Source organism: Castor canadensis, chromosome 11 (assembly GCF_047511655.1).
Source record: "Castor canadensis chromosome 11, mCasCan1.hap1v2, whole genome shotgun sequence".
Classification (NCBI taxonomy): Eukaryota; Metazoa; Chordata; class Mammalia; order Rodentia; family Castoridae; genus Castor; species Castor canadensis.
The window spans coordinates 51,801,219-51,822,561 of NC_133396.1; the positions used below are offsets into that span (position 1 = coordinate 51,801,219).

The following is a 21,343-nucleotide window of genomic DNA, read 5'->3' on the forward strand; positions in this document are numbered from 1 at the left end:
AAGGACACTAATCCCATTCATGGTATTTCTACCTAATTCCTAATTGCCTTCTAAAGGCCCCACCTGCAGATACTATCACATTGGGGTTGGATTGCATATGAGAGAGACATAAAAATCCAGTCTATTATACATTCTATTTTCACTTCCTGGCTTGGTCATCATTGACTATCCTTATTCTCTTACTACAAACTCCTCTCTGGCTTGGTTTTTCAAGTACTCTAGTAAGATATATAAATCTGACCTCCATCAAAACTCTCCAACTTTTGAACCCACTACTTCCTTCCAAACACTCAACTCTCCCCTTCCTTTATTTCTTTTTACTCAGCTCAATCTCAAGATTCAGCATTTCTCTTTTCCTCTCCCCCTCATCCTTCCCTCTGTCTCCCTCCTTCTCTCTTTTCCTTTCTCCCCTTCTCTCTGTCTCTCACACACACACACACACACATACACACACCTGCCCCTCACAGGTAACTTCCTTTCTAGAAACCAACTCCTTTGACTTTCTTCTACAAAACCAAACTTTCACCCTTCTTTTGTTCTTCCCTCCTCTTACGACAGAGGTGTTGCTGCTGTCTAGGCCAGCACAAAATGTCAGCGCATTAACATTTTGGGCAGGATCATTCTTTGTTGTGGGGACTGCTTTTTTTGCAGGATTTTTTTTTTTTTAGCAGAATCGCTGGTCTCTATCTGCTAGATGCCAGTAGCACTGCCTCCAGTTTTGAAAATCAAAAAATATCTCCAGACATTGCCAAAGGTGTATGGGGAAGCAAAATTGCCTCTGATGGAAAACCACTAGTCTAATCTCATCCCTCTACATGTGCCTGTGTCTCTACCTTCCTTCTCATACATATGCAATCTGTTTTTCTCTCCTGCACAGTCAGCAGCTTCCTATCAGCTGAATTCTTTTCATAAATATTTAAATATGTTGGTTTCTCCCATAGTAACAAACAAAACCCTTTAACTGCATTTCCACCTCCAGTCACCAGGGCTTCTCTTCTCTTCCCCACCACGCTCCCTCAGACATAACTCAAATATTTGATCATCACTCCCTCAAATGTAACACAAGATTCTGTCACCCCACCCCTGCAGATTTCATTGAGATCCTAATTGACCTTCATGTCAACAGAGTGGACATTCTTCAGCCCCTGGAGGTAAGGCCCACTGGAGGAGAACCAGGTTGAGGGAAGTGAAGATCTTGAACTTGATTTTGACCTTGTTGGGTTTCAGGTGCCTCATATATAGGCCTAGCGATGTTTTCTGGACACTGGGAAAGTCTAGAATGAGAGGGGAGATCTAGGCTTGGACATAAATGTCTGGGTCTTCCACACTGAACCTAGGGGCCACACAAGTCTCTGTGTATGTAATTAGCCACCTTACGAATCATGAGGTCCTTTGAGCGGGCAAGGGAAAGTCTAATCAAGTTCTCAAACTTAAGGGTACTTGAAGGACTTCCAAAAATGCACATTGCTAAGTTTCACCTTCAGAGTTTTTAATACAGTAAAAGTCAAACAGGACTGAGAGTGTAGCTCAGTGATAGAGCCTTATCTAGTAGTACACGTGAGGCCCATTCCCAGGACCGCAAAAACAAAGGAAACAACAAAACTAAAACCGAACAGCCTTGGTAGGATGGAGAATCTGCTCTTCATCCAGTTCGCTGAAGCTGCTGCTCCGAGTACCACGCTTTCAGAACACTGGTCTGGAGTGCTGTGAGTGGCCCAGGCCTCCCAGTGAGACGCCCCAATATTGATTATTCGGCAGCGGAGGATGAATGAGGCCTCGAGGAGGCGGAAGAAGCAGCGAGAGGCAGGAGCACTTTAGCTCAGGAGGATGCAGGCGGCCCCTGGACTACAACTCCCAGGGAGACCCGCGCTGGCTCGCTCGCGCCCTCTGGAGGCAATAGGTACAAGAGGCGCCGGTGGATCGCGGGGACCTTTCGCTGAGCATCCGTGAGCGCGGGGAGCCGCGGCAGCTGAGGGCTGCGGCGGTGCGGCGTTACCGGACAAGCGGGTAAATAGAAGCTGCGGGCCGTCCGCTCCTCTGTCCCACGGCTGCCTTGTCCTCTCAGGGCGGGCGGGCGAGCACGGGGGTCCAGGAGTCCGGTCGCGGGTACACCGGGCTGCACCTCTGGAAAGACGCGCTGCGGTCGTCGCCGCGGTGGCCCCAAGTGCTCCTCCTGTCCCCAGTCAGAGAGAAACGTCCTGCTCTGTCCTGCCCAGCCTGGCCGCGGAGGGACCGGCGCTGCAGGTGGCAGCGGCAGGTGGCCGCCTCTTCTTGCTGGCCTGGGGGAGGGGAGTTGGCGCAGGAGCCTGGGACAGAGGGCCAGGTGGCTCCCGGAGACTGTGACCCTGGGAAGCACCTCAGTTCTCGCCGTGGTGGGACAGGTGCGCGGGCGCGCGGGGCCGGGACTCCTGGGGCTAGGGGTGGCTCCCGCACCCTTCCTGGTGCTGCCCAAGGGTGCTTGTGTGGTGCCAAGAGCGAGAAGCCATTGGTCATCCTCGCATCCACAGCTTTCCCCTCCTTCCTGCCCTGGGTGACCCGGGAAGGACGCAGGTTGTGCGTCCCCGGGATCAGCTCGTGGGGCCATAGTGCAGTGCACTTGGTGAGCCCAGGGGACCCTGTGGATGGACGCTCTTGGCTGTCCAGGTGATGCGGCGCCTCTCGTGAGTACAACAGTAACAATCTCCTTTCCCCAATGCCTTTGAAACGAAATGACTTTTATGTGCTTTTTTTTTTTTTAAAGCAAGTTTAACTCCGAACATCTTATTTTTATTTGAGGGAAGCTCCATTTGCTAGCACGGGCAAGTTTATATAATAAGCAGTATACGGTTTGGGGAAAAAAAAAAAAACAAAAACGTTGCTGTGAAGGTGCTCTTCCTTGCCCTCTATCGGATGAATTCTGCTGGACTGGTTGACATGCTTATCCATTAGTAACTGCGGCAGCTGGAGGCGAGAGATAACGTGTTTTTGAGTAGTCACAATTCAACCCTTCAGAACGATTTTTGGTTTTAGAAGATCTGGTTATCCAGCTTCAGACACCGTGTTATTGCAACGTTTAAGATGCGGAGGTGGGTGGGGCCACAAGGCTTGTCAATCCTTACTTTAGAAAATAAATAGCTTTGCATGATTGACTCTCAAAACAAGCAAGTTGAAACAGAAGCTGAACCTTCATCTAAACTCTGGATCAGTTTTAATTCTTAGTTGATTTGTTTGGCTGTCCCAGGTAAGTAATTTTATTGTCTGTTAAGAAATAACATGTCTCTAATGTTTGTACTTCTTATTTCTTGTTTTCCATTGGTCACCCTCTCTAAAGTGTTGGCTGTTGAGGTTTTGGGCTTAACTTTAGGGAATGTTTTCCCCGTAGATTGAGTAAGCTTACTGTGTCACATTAGGTGAGTTTCTGTTTGTGCCTAATTACTAAGACTTTGAAAGCTAGGAGTGGAAATTGATTCCCTCCCCCCTCCCCCGCAATGCTTTTGTATAGAGTGCAATGATATGACCATGTAGATTTTCTTAAGACTGCTAACTTAAGTGGTAATGTTGGAAGGTTTTCTTTCTAAAATCCTGGAATAATGAAAAATGTGCTTTGGGGTTGTTAGATTCAGTAAACTAACATTTTATTTAGGGTTTGGTGTCTATGGTTATAAGTGAGATTTGTATGTACTCTCCTCTTCCCCCATTTGTGAGTTCATACTTAGGGTAATGGTGTCCTTCCTGATTAGGTTGGGAATCTTCCCGTCATTTTCTGTGCTCTGAAGAATTATCTGTTCCTTGCAGTCTTCCTTGCAGTCTGGCAGAACTTGGCTGCAGATTGTCGGGGCTGTTGCGGGTGTTTTTAGGAAGCTGTTATCAGTAGTTAACTACTTTTTCACCTTTTTCCACGATCATTGATTTTTCTCAGGTTGCCTGTTTCTTTGAAGTCAATTTAACTCTTTATTATTATCCTAGAAAGTCATTAACATTATTGATACTTAAATATGTTAGCATAGTGCTGTCCATAGAATTTTGCTGTAAGACAATAAATTCTTTCATACTAGCGATATCTTTCTTGTTGATAGTAATGCTTTTTTGGTGCTTTTTTTATTGGTCAGACTTGCTTTAATGATTGCCTCTTTTCTTTCAAAAAATTAGTTTTGGGATTTATTGATTAACCCTATTGATTTTTATCTTGCTGCTACTAATTTCTATTTTTAAGCTCTATCTTTCTACTTAATTTGACTTTATTTTGTTCAAGCTCTGGCCTTTTGAATTGAATCTAGGATTATTTATTTATTTTAATACTAACTTTTTTGGCTGGTGGATTGGCTCAAGCAGTAGCACAACTGCCTCACAGACATGAGACCCTCAGGTCAAACCCTAGTACTGTCAAAAATTATAATATTAACTTTTTACTAGAGTGTATTAGTTATACAAAGTAAGGGGTTTCATTGTTCCATCATTTATTTAATCAGTTGGTCCTTCTCCCTAAGCAGGTCAAAGACTTCTCATTCTTTCATTCTACTCACTTCCCTTTGGCCTGAATTGTATTTTTACCTAAACCCTTCAAGTTTGACAGTATTGCTGCATTATGTTCTAGATCAGTTTTTTATACTTATCAATGTTTATATTTATCAGTATTTATTATATCTAGCTGCTTGCCAATCCTTCTTATACAACAAATCCTTTTCTTGGTCCACTTTCCTTCTCCTTCAAGTGCATTCTTTAGTAGTTCATTGTGTGTTGACAAAGCCTTTGACTTGATAATGTCTGAAAATGCCTTCATCTGAAACTGCTTTTTTGAATCTAACTTTCCCTTGTTTCTCTTCCACTGATTTCAAAGTTACTTTTATGTATTTTTCTAGCGTTTAAAAAATGTTTTGTAGTTGGTGTTGGGGATCTCTGTTTTGCCACATTGCAGAAAGGAAAATGAAGATAAAAACAAATGCCCGTTTGTAGTCTGATGAATGGCCAGCTGTTGTGACTGTAATGGTACTCTTGATATATTAGGTACAAAGTTTTGCATTTATCTCAGGCTCATTGGCTATAATTCAGTTGTTCTCAGTGTCCCTATCTTGTTTTTCTTGTGTTTGACCTGTTGATTTTAAGAGTTGTATTAGAGTCCTCCTACAATTCTTGTGCATGTTTGTGTTATATTTCTATGCCTGTATATATGTGTATATATATGTGTGTGTACATATATGCACATATAACTCTTATATTTTAATTTAATTTAATTTTTATAATATTTTTATTATCATATTATTGTTGAACTGGTATACATTGTGACATTTACAAAAATACTTACAATATATTTTACATTCACTCCCTCCATCATTCTCCTTTATCCCCCTCCCCCATGTATAGTTTTTAATTGTGTTTTTGAAGCTATCTTTTTTAAGTTGCCTAAAGGCTCACAATTCTTATATTTTCTCAGTGGATTGTACCTTTTGGGAATAAAAGAAACATCTTGTTTAATTTTTTTTGGCAGTACTGGGGGTTGAACTCAGGGCCTTGTGGTTGCTAGTCAGGCACTCTACCCCTTGGGTCACTCCACCACTCCTTTTTGCATTGGTTATTTTTGAGACAGTTTCGCTTTATTCCCTGCAAGCCTGGATCACAATCCTCCTATTTGTTCTTCCTCACTTAGCTGGGATGACAGGCATACACCACTGCACCCAGCCATTGGTTGAGATGGGGTCTTAAGAGCTTTGCACCACTGCTCCTGGCCTTTAATTATTTTTACTTGTAATTCTATTTTGTCTGATATTAATTTTTGTTAGCATTTCTCTGGCATATCTTTACATTTATTTATTTTCAATTTTCTATTTTAGTTATTCCTTTTTAAATTAGCTTATAGCTAGATTTTATTACTTAGTCTAGTTTTTTATCAAAATCATAGTAAAATACACAAAACACACAATTTCCTACCTTAATCACTTCAAGTAGACAGTCCACTAGTTTAAGTGTGTTCATATTGTTGTCCAACTGATTTCAAGAACTTTTTCATCTTGCAAACCTGAAACAATAACCATTATCCCCTTCCCCCAGCCCTGGCGAATGTCATCCTACCTTCTGTCTCTATGACTGCCTATTTTAGGTGCCTCACAGGAGTGCCTCATGTAGTACCTCACGTGGAATTTGTCATTGTGACTGGTTTATTTCATTTAGCGTAATTCCCTCAAGATTCTTCTATGTTGAACCATGTGTCAGACTTTTCTTCCATTTTAAGGCTAAATGCTATACCACTCTGTGTAAACACATTTTGCTTCTCAATTCATCAGTGGACTCTGGCATTGCTTCTACATTTTACCTCTTCTAAATAATGCTGCTGTGACTACGGATATAAAAATATCTCTTCAAGAACCTGCTTTCAGTTATTTGGGGGAAGTGAATATATACAGAAGTAGAATTGCCGGATAATAAACTAATTTCATTTTTACTTTTTTTTTTAAGACTCTGCTTTCTGTTTTCTACAGAGGCTATACTGTAAACATTCTCTAGGAAGAACTGCTTAACAAATAAAAATATGCTCAACGTTTTAAAAGGAGTCAAATGTCTGTCCCATTTTTCCCTCATTTTCTTTTCATAATTTGTATGTTTTTGAAATTTGTTTGCAAGAGTCTTTTTTTTTTTTCATTTTTGGTTTTTGTTGTTAGGGCATGATTAGTATAGAGGGATTCCAATTTCTCCACATCCTTTCAAATATATGTTATTTTCTGTTTTTTTTTTCCAAAGCCACCTTAATGGGTATGAAGTGTTTGTCTTTTAATAGACAACTTTAACCCAGTTGTATTTATTTTGACTATAGATATTTTAGGCTTACTTCTGATGTCTTATTTTGTATTTCTTGCCAGCTTCTACATCTTCCCTACTTTTTGTTGGATTGATTTTTTTCTTTTTCCATTGTATCTCTTTGAAGACAGGAAAGTTATAGATTTTATTCCTATTTTGCTTATGGCTAGGTACCCAAACATTTTCTTTGACACTTGCTCATTGAAGTATAATGTGTGTAAAGACACACAAATGATCAATGAATTCTGATGAAGTGAACACAAATAGCCCTCACTCTGAATAAGAAGCAACTTTCTCTTTTTTTGCAGTACTAGGGTTTGAACTCAGGGCTTCATGCTTGCTAGGAAGGTGCTCTACCACTTGAGCTACTCCTCCAGCCCAAGAAACAACTTTTTCTATGCTGCAGAGTCTTCCTTGTGCCACACACTACTGAGAGGGAACCGCTATTTTCATCTCTAACACAATAGATTAGCTTTGCCTATTTTTCTAGTTGTATCAATAAAATCATACAGTATATACTCTTTTATACCTGGCTTTTTTCCACCTGCAATACATATGTGAGATTTGTCCTTTTTTTTTTTAGTACGGGGTTTGAATTCAGGGCCTTGTGCTATCAGGCAGGCACTGTACCACTTGAACCACATTACTAGCCCTTTTCAGTTATTTTTCTAATAGGTTCTTGTATTTATACCCAGGTGTCCTGAAGCAAAATCCTCCTACTAAGGTTTACCATATAACCAGGATGACAGGTATGCACCACCTCGCCCAGCTTTTTATTGGTTGAGAGAGGGGTTTTATGAGCTTTTCCCCAGGCTGGCTTCCAACTGTGATCTCCACCTCCCTAGTAGCTAGGATTATAGATGTGAGCCACTATGCCTGGCTTGAGATTTGTCCATAATCTCAAGTAATAGTGTGTAGTCACTCTTATTGCTATATGCCTTCCACTGCACACATATCCATAATGTGACTGTCCATTCTACCTCGATTGACATTTGAGTTTGCAGTCTTGGATGGTTATGACTAATGCTGCTACGAACATTCTAGTACTTACCTTGAATGAATGTATGCATCTATCTAGGGAATTCATATAATCACCTTTAACAGACACTGCCAGTGCTTGGTGGGAATGGAACCCAGGCCTCACATATGCTAGGCAAACACTACCTTGAGCTACTTCCCAGGCCAGTACTGCCAGTTTTCAACAGTGATTGTACTAATTTGTTTATGAAAAGTGTACATGGTTATTCCACATCCTTGCCAGCTTTTGGTATTTTTTTGTGTTTTCCACTGTTGTTTATCATTCTGGTATATGCCACATCGTGATTTCAACTTGTATTTCCCTAATGATAGCTGACAAATTGAGTTCCTTTGGTACCCTTAAATTATCATGCATATCTGAACTTTTGTCTGTTGCTGTTTAAATAGTCTGTATATTTGCTCTTTATGAGTAAAGAAAGAAAGAACCTTAATATTATTTTAATTCTTCCCTGTGTTAAAATCACATGACAGTTTTGGGTTTTGTTCGTTATATACAATTATCTAAATAAGCTATAAGTTTTATTATTTGTTCATATTGATGCTTTTACCTTATTTATTTTGCTTGAGTGAGTTCTCAAGTAATTGTTTTGTTTCATCTTCAGAGATTCAAACTTTTCTAAGAAACTTTCTGAGCCCTTTTATGTTTAAAAATATTTTTTGTAAAAGCTGGGCATGGAGGCTTTTACAAAGATGGAGAGGATCATGGTTTGAGAGCAGCCTGGACCAAAAGTTAGCAAGACGGCATCCCAACTAATAAGCCTGGTGTGGTGGTACATGCTGTGGTCCTAAATTTGTGGAGGACTGAGATAGGAGGAACATGTGAGCTCAGGAATTTGAGGCTAGCCTGGGCAACAACAAGACCCTGTCTTAAGCCAGGTTTGGTGGGTAATGTTTATAATCCCAGCACTCAGGAGGCTGAGGCAGGAGAATTGTGAGTTAAAAGCCAACCTGGGCTACATTGCTCTGTCTCAAAATACTAAACAAATAAAAAACATGTGGTGGAGCTGTAGCTCAGTGAGAGAGCACTTGTGTAGCGTGCATGAAGCCCTGGGTTCCACCCCAGCGCTGCACAAAACAAAAACAATAATACACGCACACACAACTTGGTGATTCTTACTTTGTGTGTTTGTGTGCCCATCTTTTCTTGAGAATTCCTGTTTCCCCTGCAGTCCTATTTTCCATAGCCTGCTTCTCATGATTGTTGAAGAACTGTCGTGTGCTGTTGAGTGAGCACTGTTGAGTGCTGTTGAGTGTTCCAGTGGAGGGGTTTTTGTTGTGGGCGACTCAGGCTATGTGGGGAAAGACTTCAGCATTCCCAGCCATCCTGACTGCAGCTACCCAGTTAATCACATGTTGGATTTCATCCCTGTCCTTTTTTCTATCTACAGATTTAGAGCTAGAATGTGTTGTTATTTTCCACTGCCTATTGGTCTCCTTCCTAGCTTGTACTGGGCTATGGTTTGCTCAGGTTGTCTGGTTCTGAGTACTTTTTACCTTTCTTCTGAGGTATTCTTAGACATTTTAGTTGGTGATTGGCACTGTTTCTTGCTTTCTAGGTTTCTTATTGATTTAGTGTTTTTTCTTATTGATTTAGTGTTTTAAACATGATAGTTCTGCTATTCCAAATAAGGTAAGCACTTTGGAAAGCAGAAGTGTGTGCTTAGTCCATCTCTTGGTCCAAGTTCAGTAGAATATGTTTTTTCTTGTGGTGGTAAGAATTAAAATCACAACCTTGTATATGCTAGGGACACCCCAGCTCTCCAGTACACACTGAATGTTGAATTTATTTCTGTCTGAGGCCCACAAGACCATCTGTAGACTTGGTGACTCACTAGGAGGACTCAGAACTTAGCATGTAGCTCTGTTCACAGGCATAATTTATTACAGTGAGAGGACACCAAGCAAAATTGACAAAGGGAAAAGGCACCACATTCAGAGGAGAGGAGGTGCAAGCTTCCAGGAGTCCCCTCCCAGTCAGTCACACAACAGATACTTAACTTCCTCAGCAGTGAGCTTTGACAACACACATGAAATGTTGCCTACCAGATCCAGGCATGGTGGTTCATGCCTGTAATTCAGCTACTTGGGAGGCAGAGACAGGAGGATATTGAGTTCCAGGTCAACCCAGGCAGAAAAGATAGCAAGACCCTGTCTCAAAAACAAAAGTGCTAGGGGAATAGCTCAAGTGAGAGAGTGCTTGTCTAGTAAGGGAGAGGGGAAGAGGAGGGGGAGAGAGAAGAAAAGAAGGAGAGAAACAGGAAGGAAGGAAGGGAGGGAGGCAGGGAGGGAAGAAAAAAAGAAAGAAAGAAAGAAAAAGGTTGCTGACTGGGAAAGCTCACTGTAGACTTAAGGTCCAGGGTTTTTACTGAGGGCTGGTCACGTAGACTTCCTCTGCTCAACACAGCCACATTCCAGGCACCAGAGGGAAGCATGTGTTCAGCATAAACCACAGTGTTTGCAAAAACAGTTTAGGCAGGTTGAGCCACTCTTACCAGTAAGGATGGTGGAAACTGTAAGTTCCCAGATGCCAGCCAAGGGTCAGCCTTGACTTTTAAGAGCCTTTTTTACAATAGCAGTCTCAGTTCTGCTATGTTCTTTTCTGCAAAGCTCCCCTACTATTTTCCTGAAAAAACATGGACACTATACCTGGAAATGACTTTTCTCAGCAGATTGTTGAGTGCTTTTTTGCCCTCTCTAGGAAGAGAACAGTATTTGAAAATATTAAGATGCAAAAATTAATATTTGCAAATACTAATCCCCCATAGTTGGGGGCATAGCTCAGTGGTTGAGTGCTTGCCTAGCATGCATGAGTTCCTGGGTTTGACCCCCAGCTCCAAGACAAAACAAAACAAAACAAAAACAAAAACCCCAAAAGATATAATCTACACTAGAGAACCATTTCCTGACTTTGAAAGATGCCAAAGTATGGCACATGCTAAGTAGAATAATGACCTGTCAATGACAGAGCACGGAGGAACCACTTAGACATTAAAGATGGTTTTGCCCTTAATTGGTCTTCAGTCACTCCAAGATGAGCTTCATCCAATACGGCAATGGGCAGCTTTGTTCACATCTTTTCTAGAGACCATTCTGATCCTCCCAGTCCATTTTCATCTCTGTTCACCCAAACTCTGGTCATGTGACATGCCATTACTTCCTTCCCTTCTGTGGTTGTATGAGATAAGTTTTTGTTGCTTTACTTCATTTCTGTCTGAGTTTGATATCCCACTAGATTGGAATTTCCTTGAGGACTAAGCAATGTCATGCTTAGTTATTCACCTTCTGCCTTCTTGGCAGGGTGGCATGTGGTAGTTTGTCCTTTAATGTTCATTAAAAAGAAGCCGGAGTCAGTCCCTTATTCATTCTGTCCCCTGCTTAACATGATTCTGTTTTTTGTTTTGTGCCAAGGATGGGGATGTAAAGCACCAAGCTGATTTAACTGCTCCAGTTGTTGGACTTTTATCTGTAGCAGATGGTATAATTAAATGACTTAGTTTGAAAGGCTTTTTGAAGTCATATAACCTGAGTGTGGCTTAGATTGTCCAATCATATTTGTTTAATTAGTGTATACTAATTATATAAAGTGACAGTTTTCATTTTCATGCATGTATGTAGTTTACTTTGGTCATATTACACTCATTATCCTCATTACCCTCTCTTATTCCCCCCATCTGTTCCTCCTGGCACCCCCTCTCTTCCCCAGCAGTCCCCTTCTACTTTCATGTCTCTCTTTTCCACCTAGATTCCATATGTAAGAGAAAATGTGATAATTCTGAGTCTGATTTATTTCACTTAACTTGATGATCTCCAGTTCTATAAGTTTTTCTGAAATGTCATGATTTCATTCTTCTTTATGGCTAAATAATACTCCATTGTGAATACACAGCACATTTTTTTTTTTACCTATTCATCCATTGATGGACACCTAGGCTGATTTCATAATTTGGCTATTGTGAATAATGCCACTATAACAATGGCGAGGTTCTGTATAATATGCTGACTTTAAGCCCTTCAGGTATGTATCTAGGACTGGTATGGTGGGGTCATATTGTAATTCTACTTTTAATTTTTTGAGGAACCTCCATACTGATTTACAGTAATTTATACTTTCATCAACAGTGTGTATTGATTCTTTTTTTTTTCACATCCTCACCAGCATTTTTTTTTTCTGATGATAGCTTGTCTGAATAAGGCTAGGTGGAATCTCAATGTAGTTTTGATTTGCATTTCCTTGATGGCTAAAGATGTTGAACATTTTTTCATATATTTATTAGCTGTTTGTTCTCTCTCTCTCTTATTCTGTACTAGGGCTTGAACTCGGGGAGCCACTTCCCCAGCCTTGTATCTCCTCTCTTGAGAAGTGTCATTCGGTTCTTTTGCCCATTTATAGATTGGATTATTAATTCTTTTCTTTGGGTGTTTGAGGTCTTTATATGGTCTTGAGATGTTGGAGCCTCTACAATAACAAATCTTGCTGGAAAAACTGAATATTCATATGTAGAAGACTAAAACTCGATTTTTATTTCTCATCCTATAAGAAAATCAACTCCAAGAGTATCAAAGACCTTATCATAAGACCCAGACCTTTAAAACTACTACAAAAAAGCATAGGGAAAATACTTTAATATATAGGCGAAACAAAGACTTTCTGAGTAGAACTCTAACAACCTAAGAAATAATAACAAGAATTAATAATTAGAATTATATCAAATTAAAAATCTTCATAGCAAAAGAAATTAACAGAGTGAAGAGACAGCCTACAGAATGGGAGAAAATCTTTGCTAGATATTTGTGCAAAAGGAGATTGATATAAAATTCTGTTCTCTATCTTACTCTATGGTCTGTATGCAATCTCAGACCTGTTTCCTCTCTTTCTCAATGTTTTTAGACCTCAGTCATGGGGAACTGAATTAATTATATTCTCAGTCTTAGCACTTTATCATCATAGTCTCTGCCAGCCCCTTTTGTTTTAATAGTTCCTGCATTTATTGTTTTGTGTGTTCACTCATTCTATTTCATACCTGTTTCCCCATCCTCCTCTCCTCCCCATAGCCTCCTATTCTAATGTGTTTCATATGCATATTTTTGCTGTATGTATGCTTTAAAATGTGTACTGTTTTGTGTGCAGGTAATTTTAATTTACATTACTGGTGTCAGTGTATAGCTTTTATCCTGTTTCATCGTCTATCCCTCACTACCACATATGTTATCACTCAGCACCCATTCCTCTGACTTCATGGCTATCTGGTCTTAGTGTCCACCACATTTTGCCTTTCTACTGTGGATGGACATTCAGATTGATTCCTACTCCCAGATACCACAAACAGTGCTGAGTGAAACTCTTGCACACATCTTTTTGTGGGCTCCTGAGAGAATCTTTTTGGGGATTTAGATATAAGAGCAGTATTACCTGGTCATGGTATGTGCCTGGTTAGTTGGCTGTCCATATCCATGACTTCTGCATTCACAGATTCAATCAAGCTGTGGCTAGAAAATATTTTTTAAAATTATATCTGTATTGAGCATGTACATACTTTTTTCCTTGTCATGATTTCCTGAACAACATAGTTTTAGAGCTACTTCCATAACATTTACATTGTATTAGGAAGTATAAATCATCTAGAGAAGATTTAACATATACAGGAGTTGGGTGGAGGGTCTATGTCACTACACAATTTTATATAAGGGACATAAGCATCCTTAAATTTTGGTATCTAAGGGGGATCCTGGGCCCCCTGTGGATACTGAGGGACAACTGGGTTTAATAGAACCAGTGTGCCATCTTGTTTTCTACAGTGGTTGCATCATCCTACACCCCAGCAGCACACAAAGATTTATTTTTTCTTCCTTCTTTGGTTGCTAAGGTACCAGGTTGTACAGTAGACCCTTGGTATCTGCGAGTCTGTGGTTCCAAGGAGACCACCGTAGAGGAAAAACCTCATATACTCAGGATGCAGAGAGCTCAGTGCTATACTGCAGAGGATTGGTTCGTTTTTTCTATAACACTGCCCAACTTCTGCAAAAGACATGATGCCTTTCAACAAATTTAAAATTTTCACTTGATCACTTCAAATAAACACATTCACTTTGACCTTGCTTTTGGGGCACTGTTTGCTTTTTGGGAGGCAGATTTTTCATAAAATTAAGGATGGGGAAAAATTCAGCAGATCACACAATGATTAAACACAACTGAGGATAACACAGGACTCACTGAGAGTTTCTCCCATCAACTGAGCTGCGAAATGCACCTGCAGGAATTAAATTTTTTTTTGTTTTGAACTTTCTTTTGATTTTTTAAAAAGTTTATTTTCTTTGACTGTGCTTGATTAAAACTGCATGTAGCAAATCCAGGAGTAAGGCAGATTTACTATATACAGTTTGAGTAAATTTTTATTTTAAAAAGTGACAACTAGAGGCTGTTTTTTTTTTAAATAGGTGTCCATACCTGTAGCTATTTTTAACCCTTGCATGGCCCTCTGTTTGTATTGCCACTATAGTGGGTAGTTAAGGACTGATTGTTTAGGGCAACATTTATATTAGGGGCCAGGTATACTAGGGGGCAGGTGCCAGTACAATTAGAGGGTAAACATCAATAGGACTAAGTTCTATACAAAAAAAAAAAAAAACCTCACAGTGTCCCTAAGTAGAAGTTACATACTATTGGAAGTTACATTGCTTTTTTGCTTAAACGGAAGGCCTTGGCCAAAGACATGACTTTGCCTTTTGCCAGAAGCCTAGAAGGCTTAAATATTAGAGCACATGTGTAAGGGCCCCCTTTAAAAAAAGTATCTCACTTTGGCTATTTTTAGAGGTCTGGCATAATTACTTTATCTGGATCTGGAGAAGTTCCCACATTTGTGTAGGCCTTTTGAACTGTATTCTTTTGAAACTATTTCTCTGAAAAGTTGTCTCTGAAGATTCTGCCAATTTGGCACTTTTGTCCCTCGGAGCCAGGAATAGCTTCTCCCAGAAAATCATAGCTTCTTTCAGAAAGTCAAACTTTGTCCCATGGAGGAGTAGAAGTAACACATCAAACAGATCAGAAGTCAGTGCCAATGCAACCTTGTTGGCCAAACTAAGCAACAAAGAGATTTATTAAAAAATGGTTGTTAACAAGGGGATTGGACTTTGAGCACATGATAAAAGCGAGAGCACACAAGGGAGGGGTGAGGATAGGTAAGACACCTAAAAAATTAGTTAGCATTTGTTGCCCTTAACGCAGAGAAACTAAAGCAGATACCTTAAAAGCAACTGAGGCCAATAGGAAAAGGGGACCAGGAACTAGAGAAAAGGTTAGATCAAAAAGAATTAACCTAGAAGGTAACACACACACACAGGAAATTAATGTGAGTCAACTCCCTGTATAGCTATCCTTATCTCAACCAGCAAAAACCCTTGTTCCTTCCTATTATGGCTTACACTCTCTCTACAACAAAATTAGAAACAAGGGCAAAATAGTTTCTGCTGGGTATTGAGGGGGTAGTGGGGAGAGGGAGGGGGCGGAGTGGGTGGTAAGGGAGGGGGTGGGGGCAGGGGGAGAAATGACCCAAGCCTTGTATGCACATATGAATAGTAAAAAAAAAAAAATAGAAAAAAAAATGTTGTTAGATTGGGCTTAATTAAATCCAATTGTCCCATAGAAGATGTACTGACACCTTTAAATTGTTGTAAAGTGTTAACAGACAACAGTTATAAAGTTTTACAAGGAAAATAGAAAACGACCCCAATACTTAAGAATGTCTGTCCTGGCTGACAGATAAGCACTTGTCAGCGTCATTTTTCATGGGCTTGTCTGTAAATGTTCCAGAAGGATCAGAACTGTAATGACAAAACTTAAAGTAATGATGGTTAACAGATTAGCAATTAACATAATAGTATTGTATTACTAAACCTCTCTTATTACAATTGAGAACATATGTGCAAACTTGTAAAAGAATCTAAGACACCAGTTTGGTACAGTGTCCTTTTATAACTCTATTTTAGAGGCTTATATACTTGAATACAAGTCACACCTAACATGCAGTGGGGCCAGTAGCAGCACCACAGCTTAAACCTTGAATTTTGGATAGGTAAAGTAATAAGTTAGTGGTTGTTAGTACTGTCAATTAAAAAGTCTATAAATTTTCCAATGGTTGGGGGAAGGCAGTATCAGTAATCCCAAATAGCCCCTGTTTTAATGTTCAATTGTATATCATATATATAAAGCAATGTTTATCTAGCCAATGTCAGATAAACCAGTGTTTATCTGACAAACAGATGTCAGGCCTAAATGGCAGAACTTTTAGCATTTGTCATAAACAGTAGAGAAATGTCAAAGACCTTATTAGATAGAATGTACTTTAGATAAAAGAACCATAGCTGTTTACATGTATATACTTCTAACTTTACAAATGATTTTATAACATTTAGATACACATACAAGGCACTAGCAGTATTAGAACCATTTAAAATAATTTTTACTTAGTTTCCTCAGTGTTACCAGAAAAATGCCTTAGGGTTTTTGTGTCTGACAAGAGACTAATTTAGGCAGGATGCAAAGAATAGTAAGCAATTTCAAATGGGCTATGAAGAGAACTCACTTATTGAGTTTGATGATTTTTTTTTTAGAAAAAAACCTTTTAAGATATGTTTATCAGTAAACAATAAAACATCAGAACTATTATACACTGGACAAAGAGGCTGATACCAAAAGCAACATGTAAAATAATACCAAAGAAGGCAATCTGTTTAGTGTTAAAAGGAAACATCTCAATATGAACTCTTTTTAACAAGTACAAAATTAACTACCAAATCCAAATCCCAAGGTTGGCTGATGGAAGTTAGGAGTCAATAATGGGGAAGCAGTTTCTCAGTGCAAGAAAACTGAATAGTTTTGGAGCATAAGTACAAGTTGTAATATAAAATCCTTTTGGGAGAACAAGCACTTAAAAAAAAAGATAATAATAAGGCATAAGATTAATGTCTCAAATGATTAGATACAGAAACAGTAAAAATGGAGCAAGCATAAAGTGAGGAAACCCAATGACTGAGAGTCATGGCTTGGCTCTTGATAAGAAATCACATCCTAGGCTGCTGATAATTAGGTAACAGAATGACTTGGGACACACAGCAGGGTGTGTTGACCTGCATGCAGCCCCTGGAGCCCAAGAATAACAGGCTCAGTCGTTGAGAGTTAATGACATGCACAACCCAGTATTTTAGGATTAACCACCTTATAGGAGACCCCAATATAAACTTAAGGTTTTATCATCCCATCTGAGCTTTTGTTTGGTTTGGATAAAATTTTGTGTCAGCCTATTGCACCAAATATCCCTGACAGTTATTTTGATAAAACAGAAATACACATTAGTACCTTAAATTTTGACCTCAGAAAACCTTCTAGGAAACTTACAAGGTTTAAGACCTTAATTTGTACCTTGAAACAACCTTTTTAAAAACCTGAATTTAGATAACACTGTTTTTAATAAAACTCTTAGCAACCTTATACCTTAAAAGACTCAGGAGGAAAATTAAATTATATTTTTTATAATAGTAATATACAAGAACACATGGGTTAATAAACCCAATTACAAAAGAGTTAAATCTAATTACACTCACAATAGAATGAAACAGATTATTATCCATAATTTTTTTTAGTCCTAAAGCAGAAGATAGTTAGGGCTGATTGGGGAGAGGTTTTTTTTTTTTTTTTTTGTCTTTTCTTTTTTTGGTGCTGGGATAGAACCCAGGGCCTCATGCATGCTAGGCAAGCGCTGTACCACCGAGCTACATCCCAGCCTGTTAGGGCTGATTGGGATTAGAACTTTAGATAGCTTTTGAGACAGTTTTACACATAAATTTTATAAAAGTAGTTTAAGAATCATCCTAAAAGCTGGGCACCGGTAATCCTAGGTACTCAGGAGGCAGAGATCAGGAGGATCATGGTTTGAAGCCATTCCAGGCAAATAGTTCATGAGACCCTATCTAAAAAAAAAAAAACCCCTAAACTTACCTGGCAGGGGAGATACCGTGATCCACGAAGGTGGTTTTCCCAGGGCAAGGCTTATCCATTGCACTCCGGATGTGCTGACCCCTGCGATTTCCCCAAATGTGGGAAACTCGACTGCATAATTTGTGGTAGTGGGGGACTGCGTTCGCGCTCTCCCCTAAAAAAAAAAAATAAAAAAAAAAACCCTCCATGGAATGGCTCAAGGTACAGGTCCTGAGTTCAAGCCCCAGTACCTCAAAAAAAAAATCCTAAAGATATCTAAACCCACAGATGTTTTGATCTAAGCATGCCAAAAATGTCAATTTAAGTGCACATGTACGAGCTCAAAAAAGTAAAAATTCAGTGGCCATAAGTACATTAGTAGATGACAGATGAAGACATACAGAGAAAGCACACAATGACACACAAAACAATCATATTAACTCAGAGTGCACTCTTAAATCATTTTTTGTTATTTTTAGTAGGTTGGTCACTTGATTCTTAAGTAGTTTATAATAGATCTTTAACACAAATACTCTATACTTTGCTCAGTCCTTAACATATTAATGTATTTAAAACTGTATTAATTTGGAGAATTTTAACCACAAGTTAGTTATAATTTTTCTAGAGGATGACAAGATAGAGTCACCCATGAATTTTCTGTTCCTAGGGATAATGGCTTCGGACATGTGGTGGCTTCATCATGGTGGCAGCATGGTGGCCTCCAAAGAAGCTTTCAAATGGAACACAAAGACGTGTTACATGCAACATACAGGCTGAAAACAGCAATCTGTTATAGGAATAAAGACATCTCCCCTGACAGACAGGTGTTATTGCCCATGAGTTAGTTGTCTTTTTTTTAGATTAGCAGGATCAAAGCGCTCCGAGTATTTAAGGATACAACCAAATGAATACTTTGGCTTCCCCTATGCTGGCTGGTGTAGAGAAAGAAGGAAAGGGAAGGCGGAAATTACCCTTGGAGACAGAAATAAGAACTTTTGAGATTTGTAAGGGATCCCTCTTACCTCAAGGAAATCTCCAGTATCAGTTCTTTCAACCTGGTTTAGTGGGATGACTCCAACTTGCCAGCAAGCGCAGGGTACATTGGCTTCCAGTCAGCCATTCTCCTAAGGGCTCATCTCTCCACCCCAGTATGGGGCTCCCAAATGAGATGCTGATCCTGAATGCTACCCAAGTAATGAAGCAACTAAGTAATCATAGCAGACTAAGGTGGGATTTGGACTCATGGTCTCACACTTGCTAGGTAGGCATTCTACCATTTGAGTCACTCGGCCAGTCCTTGTTAGCGTTCCTAAAGAAAAGAGACTTAGAAACTTTCTTTAGAATCTGGTAACCAGCCCCATAAGCCCCATCAGTGAATGGTGCCAGACACTTACTTGCAGGTCCAGAGCTTGTGTCCCTGGGACAGGGAGATGTGACCTCAGGGTGAGCATTTCTGTGACCTTTCCAGGCTGTAGGGACAAGCAAAGCACAAGTGATAGTCAGGATGGGGTGCCCAGGGCAAACAGGCATGGCAGGCAAAAGAACAATGGTGTGGGACAGGGGAGGAAGAGGAGGAAGGGTGTGGACACATCGTAGCCACAGGAAAGAGGGGTCTGGCCTGAGGCCCAGGGCCACGGCAGCCAGAACTGAGACCTTTGTGTTCCCCGGGTACTTGCAGCAGTGGAGGCGGTGGTGCTCTTTGCGCCACTTCCTCCTCCTCCTGTCTGCTCAATTGTGCGACTCCAGCGGGCATCCCTGGCCCCTTCAGAGGTACTTTAAAGCCTGGGGCCAGGTGGGTCAGGTGAGGCATGCCTCTCATTCATCCTCCAGAACTCCAACAACAGCTCATAGCACGGGACAGGTTATGGGGTGAGGGATGTGTGGACAAAAGGGCCCAGCCTGAGTGCCTGTGGCAACAGCCACCATGACTGGTGCCCACCATGGCTGAGTTGCCCAGGGCCCTGGGGCAGTCATGGTCATCCTCTCCAGGTCATGTGGCTGCCTGAGACAGGTGGTTAGGGATCTTGGTGCATGCTTTCTACACAGTGGCATTTTTGGGAGAGCAAGTCTATCATGCAAAAAAGGTGGGAGGAGGTGAGGAAGAGGGTAGGGTATCTTGATTTAATGTGGTCTGTCCCCTGGGGCATGTATCCCTGGGGCATGTATCCCTGGGGCATGAACCAGCAACATGAACTGCGTGCTTAGGAGCAGCCCAAGTCCCAGTAAGGCACTAGGTGCCTTTCCTCAAGGGGCCATTTTCCCAGTGTGGGGGATCCCACACCATCCAAGCCATCAGTGGTGTTTGGTTCCAAAATATCAGGTGGAGGGATACAGGGCCAGAGGACAGAAAGGGATGCGTTAAGAGAAAGGAATGCATTAAGAGAAAGGAAATTAATAGAAATAGCATCTTGAGTTCTCACCCTTTAACTCCTGGCTGGCTCACCACAAATGTTAACAGTGCAGATGCAGTCTACAACCAGAAGCCTTCCAAATTCTTTGTGTCTCACTGTGAATAATTTGTGGCAGGACAAGTGGATGTAATTGAGATTTATTAAAAGTTAGGGAAGGGAAATACAAAAGGGAGCATGGTGGATGCAGGTGGAATCTAGAGGCAGAGAGAAAATGCTTCTTTTCTCTAGGTGTTTTTAAAATCTATGATAACCTATGGGAAGGGAAGAACCAGGTGATTTCCATCCAATAATCAATGAATGGGAAGAAACATGGGTGGTCCCCAGGCCAGGTGAGGGCCATTCTTGGACCAGGACATGGTAAATGTAATGTTAAGTCATAAATTTTTATGCATCTTGAACTTGCCCTAATTCTAGCCTGCCTCAGAACCAGCCTACCATGGACTGAAACCTCTGAAAACTGTGAGCCAAAAATAACTCCTTCCTCCCTTAAGTTGTTTTTCCATATAATTTGTCACAGTGAAGAAAAGCCTGATAGACACAGAAAATTTGTTCTGGGAGTGGGTTTGTTGCTGACAATGTGCCTTTGGAGGAATTTGGAAAAGTTTGGAGATGAGGGCTAGCAAAGCCCTAGCATGCTGTAAGCAGAGCTTAATGAGCGATTCTGATGAGAGCTCAGTAGACCAGAGTGTCTCTAGAAATTCAGGCAGTGAAGACTCTGCTTGTGAGGTTTCAGATGGGAACAGGATGGGCTAGAGGCTTCATAGCAAAGAACCAGCCTTCGTTTTGCCCATCCCCTAAGACTTCATGGGAGCTCGGGTTTAGATATGATGGACTGATAAACCTGGGAGAGGAATTTTCAAAGTGGCCCAACATTCAGGCTGTGGCATGGTTATGGCTGGCTGTTCTTAGTCAAGTTTACAGTGAGAAATGTGAGTGAAAACCACAGGGAAAGGTTTAAAAACTTGCAGTTTGCCCAGAAGTGAAGAAAAGTGTAAAGTTGGGGTCAAGGAAAGTGTGTCTGGTTAAGAGATCATGGCCATTAAAAAGAAGCCAAGTGTCTTGCATTGGGACAATAGGAAAGATTCCTTGAGGGCATCTCAGATCTCAGGCTCGAGGGTGCGAAGGTTTTAACTCCTTAAAAAAGGCTTCGCTTTGT

The 21,343-nt window shown here is 40.5% G+C and overlaps 1 protein-coding gene and 1 non-coding gene across 5 annotated transcripts in view; both read left to right on the forward strand.

Moving 5' to 3' along the window:
• The first annotated feature begins 1,879 nt into the window (after window positions 1–1,879).
• Window positions 1,880–21,343, forward strand: part of Specc1 (sperm antigen with calponin homology and coiled-coil domains 1) — a 290,773-nt gene continuing 271,309 nt past the window's right edge. The window contains exon 1 of one of the 4 annotated variants that reach the window (XM_074046724.1): window positions 1,880–2,007. Coding sequence is in view for 2 of the 4 variants with exons in the window: in XM_074046723.1 (XP_073902824.1) it covers window positions 2,622–2,660 (39 nt within the window). In the remaining 2 variants the exon portion in view is untranslated. Of the gene's footprint in view, window positions 2,008–2,490; window positions 2,661–2,867; window positions 3,221–21,343 lie in introns of those variants that run through there. The other 3 variants (XM_074046723.1, XM_074046722.1, XM_074046727.1) reach the window with 3 other exon arrangements.
• Window positions 17,790–17,954, forward strand: LOC141414149 (U1 spliceosomal RNA). Its single transcript, XR_012439233.1, has one exon. It is a non-coding gene; the product is annotated as a U1 spliceosomal RNA (small nuclear RNA).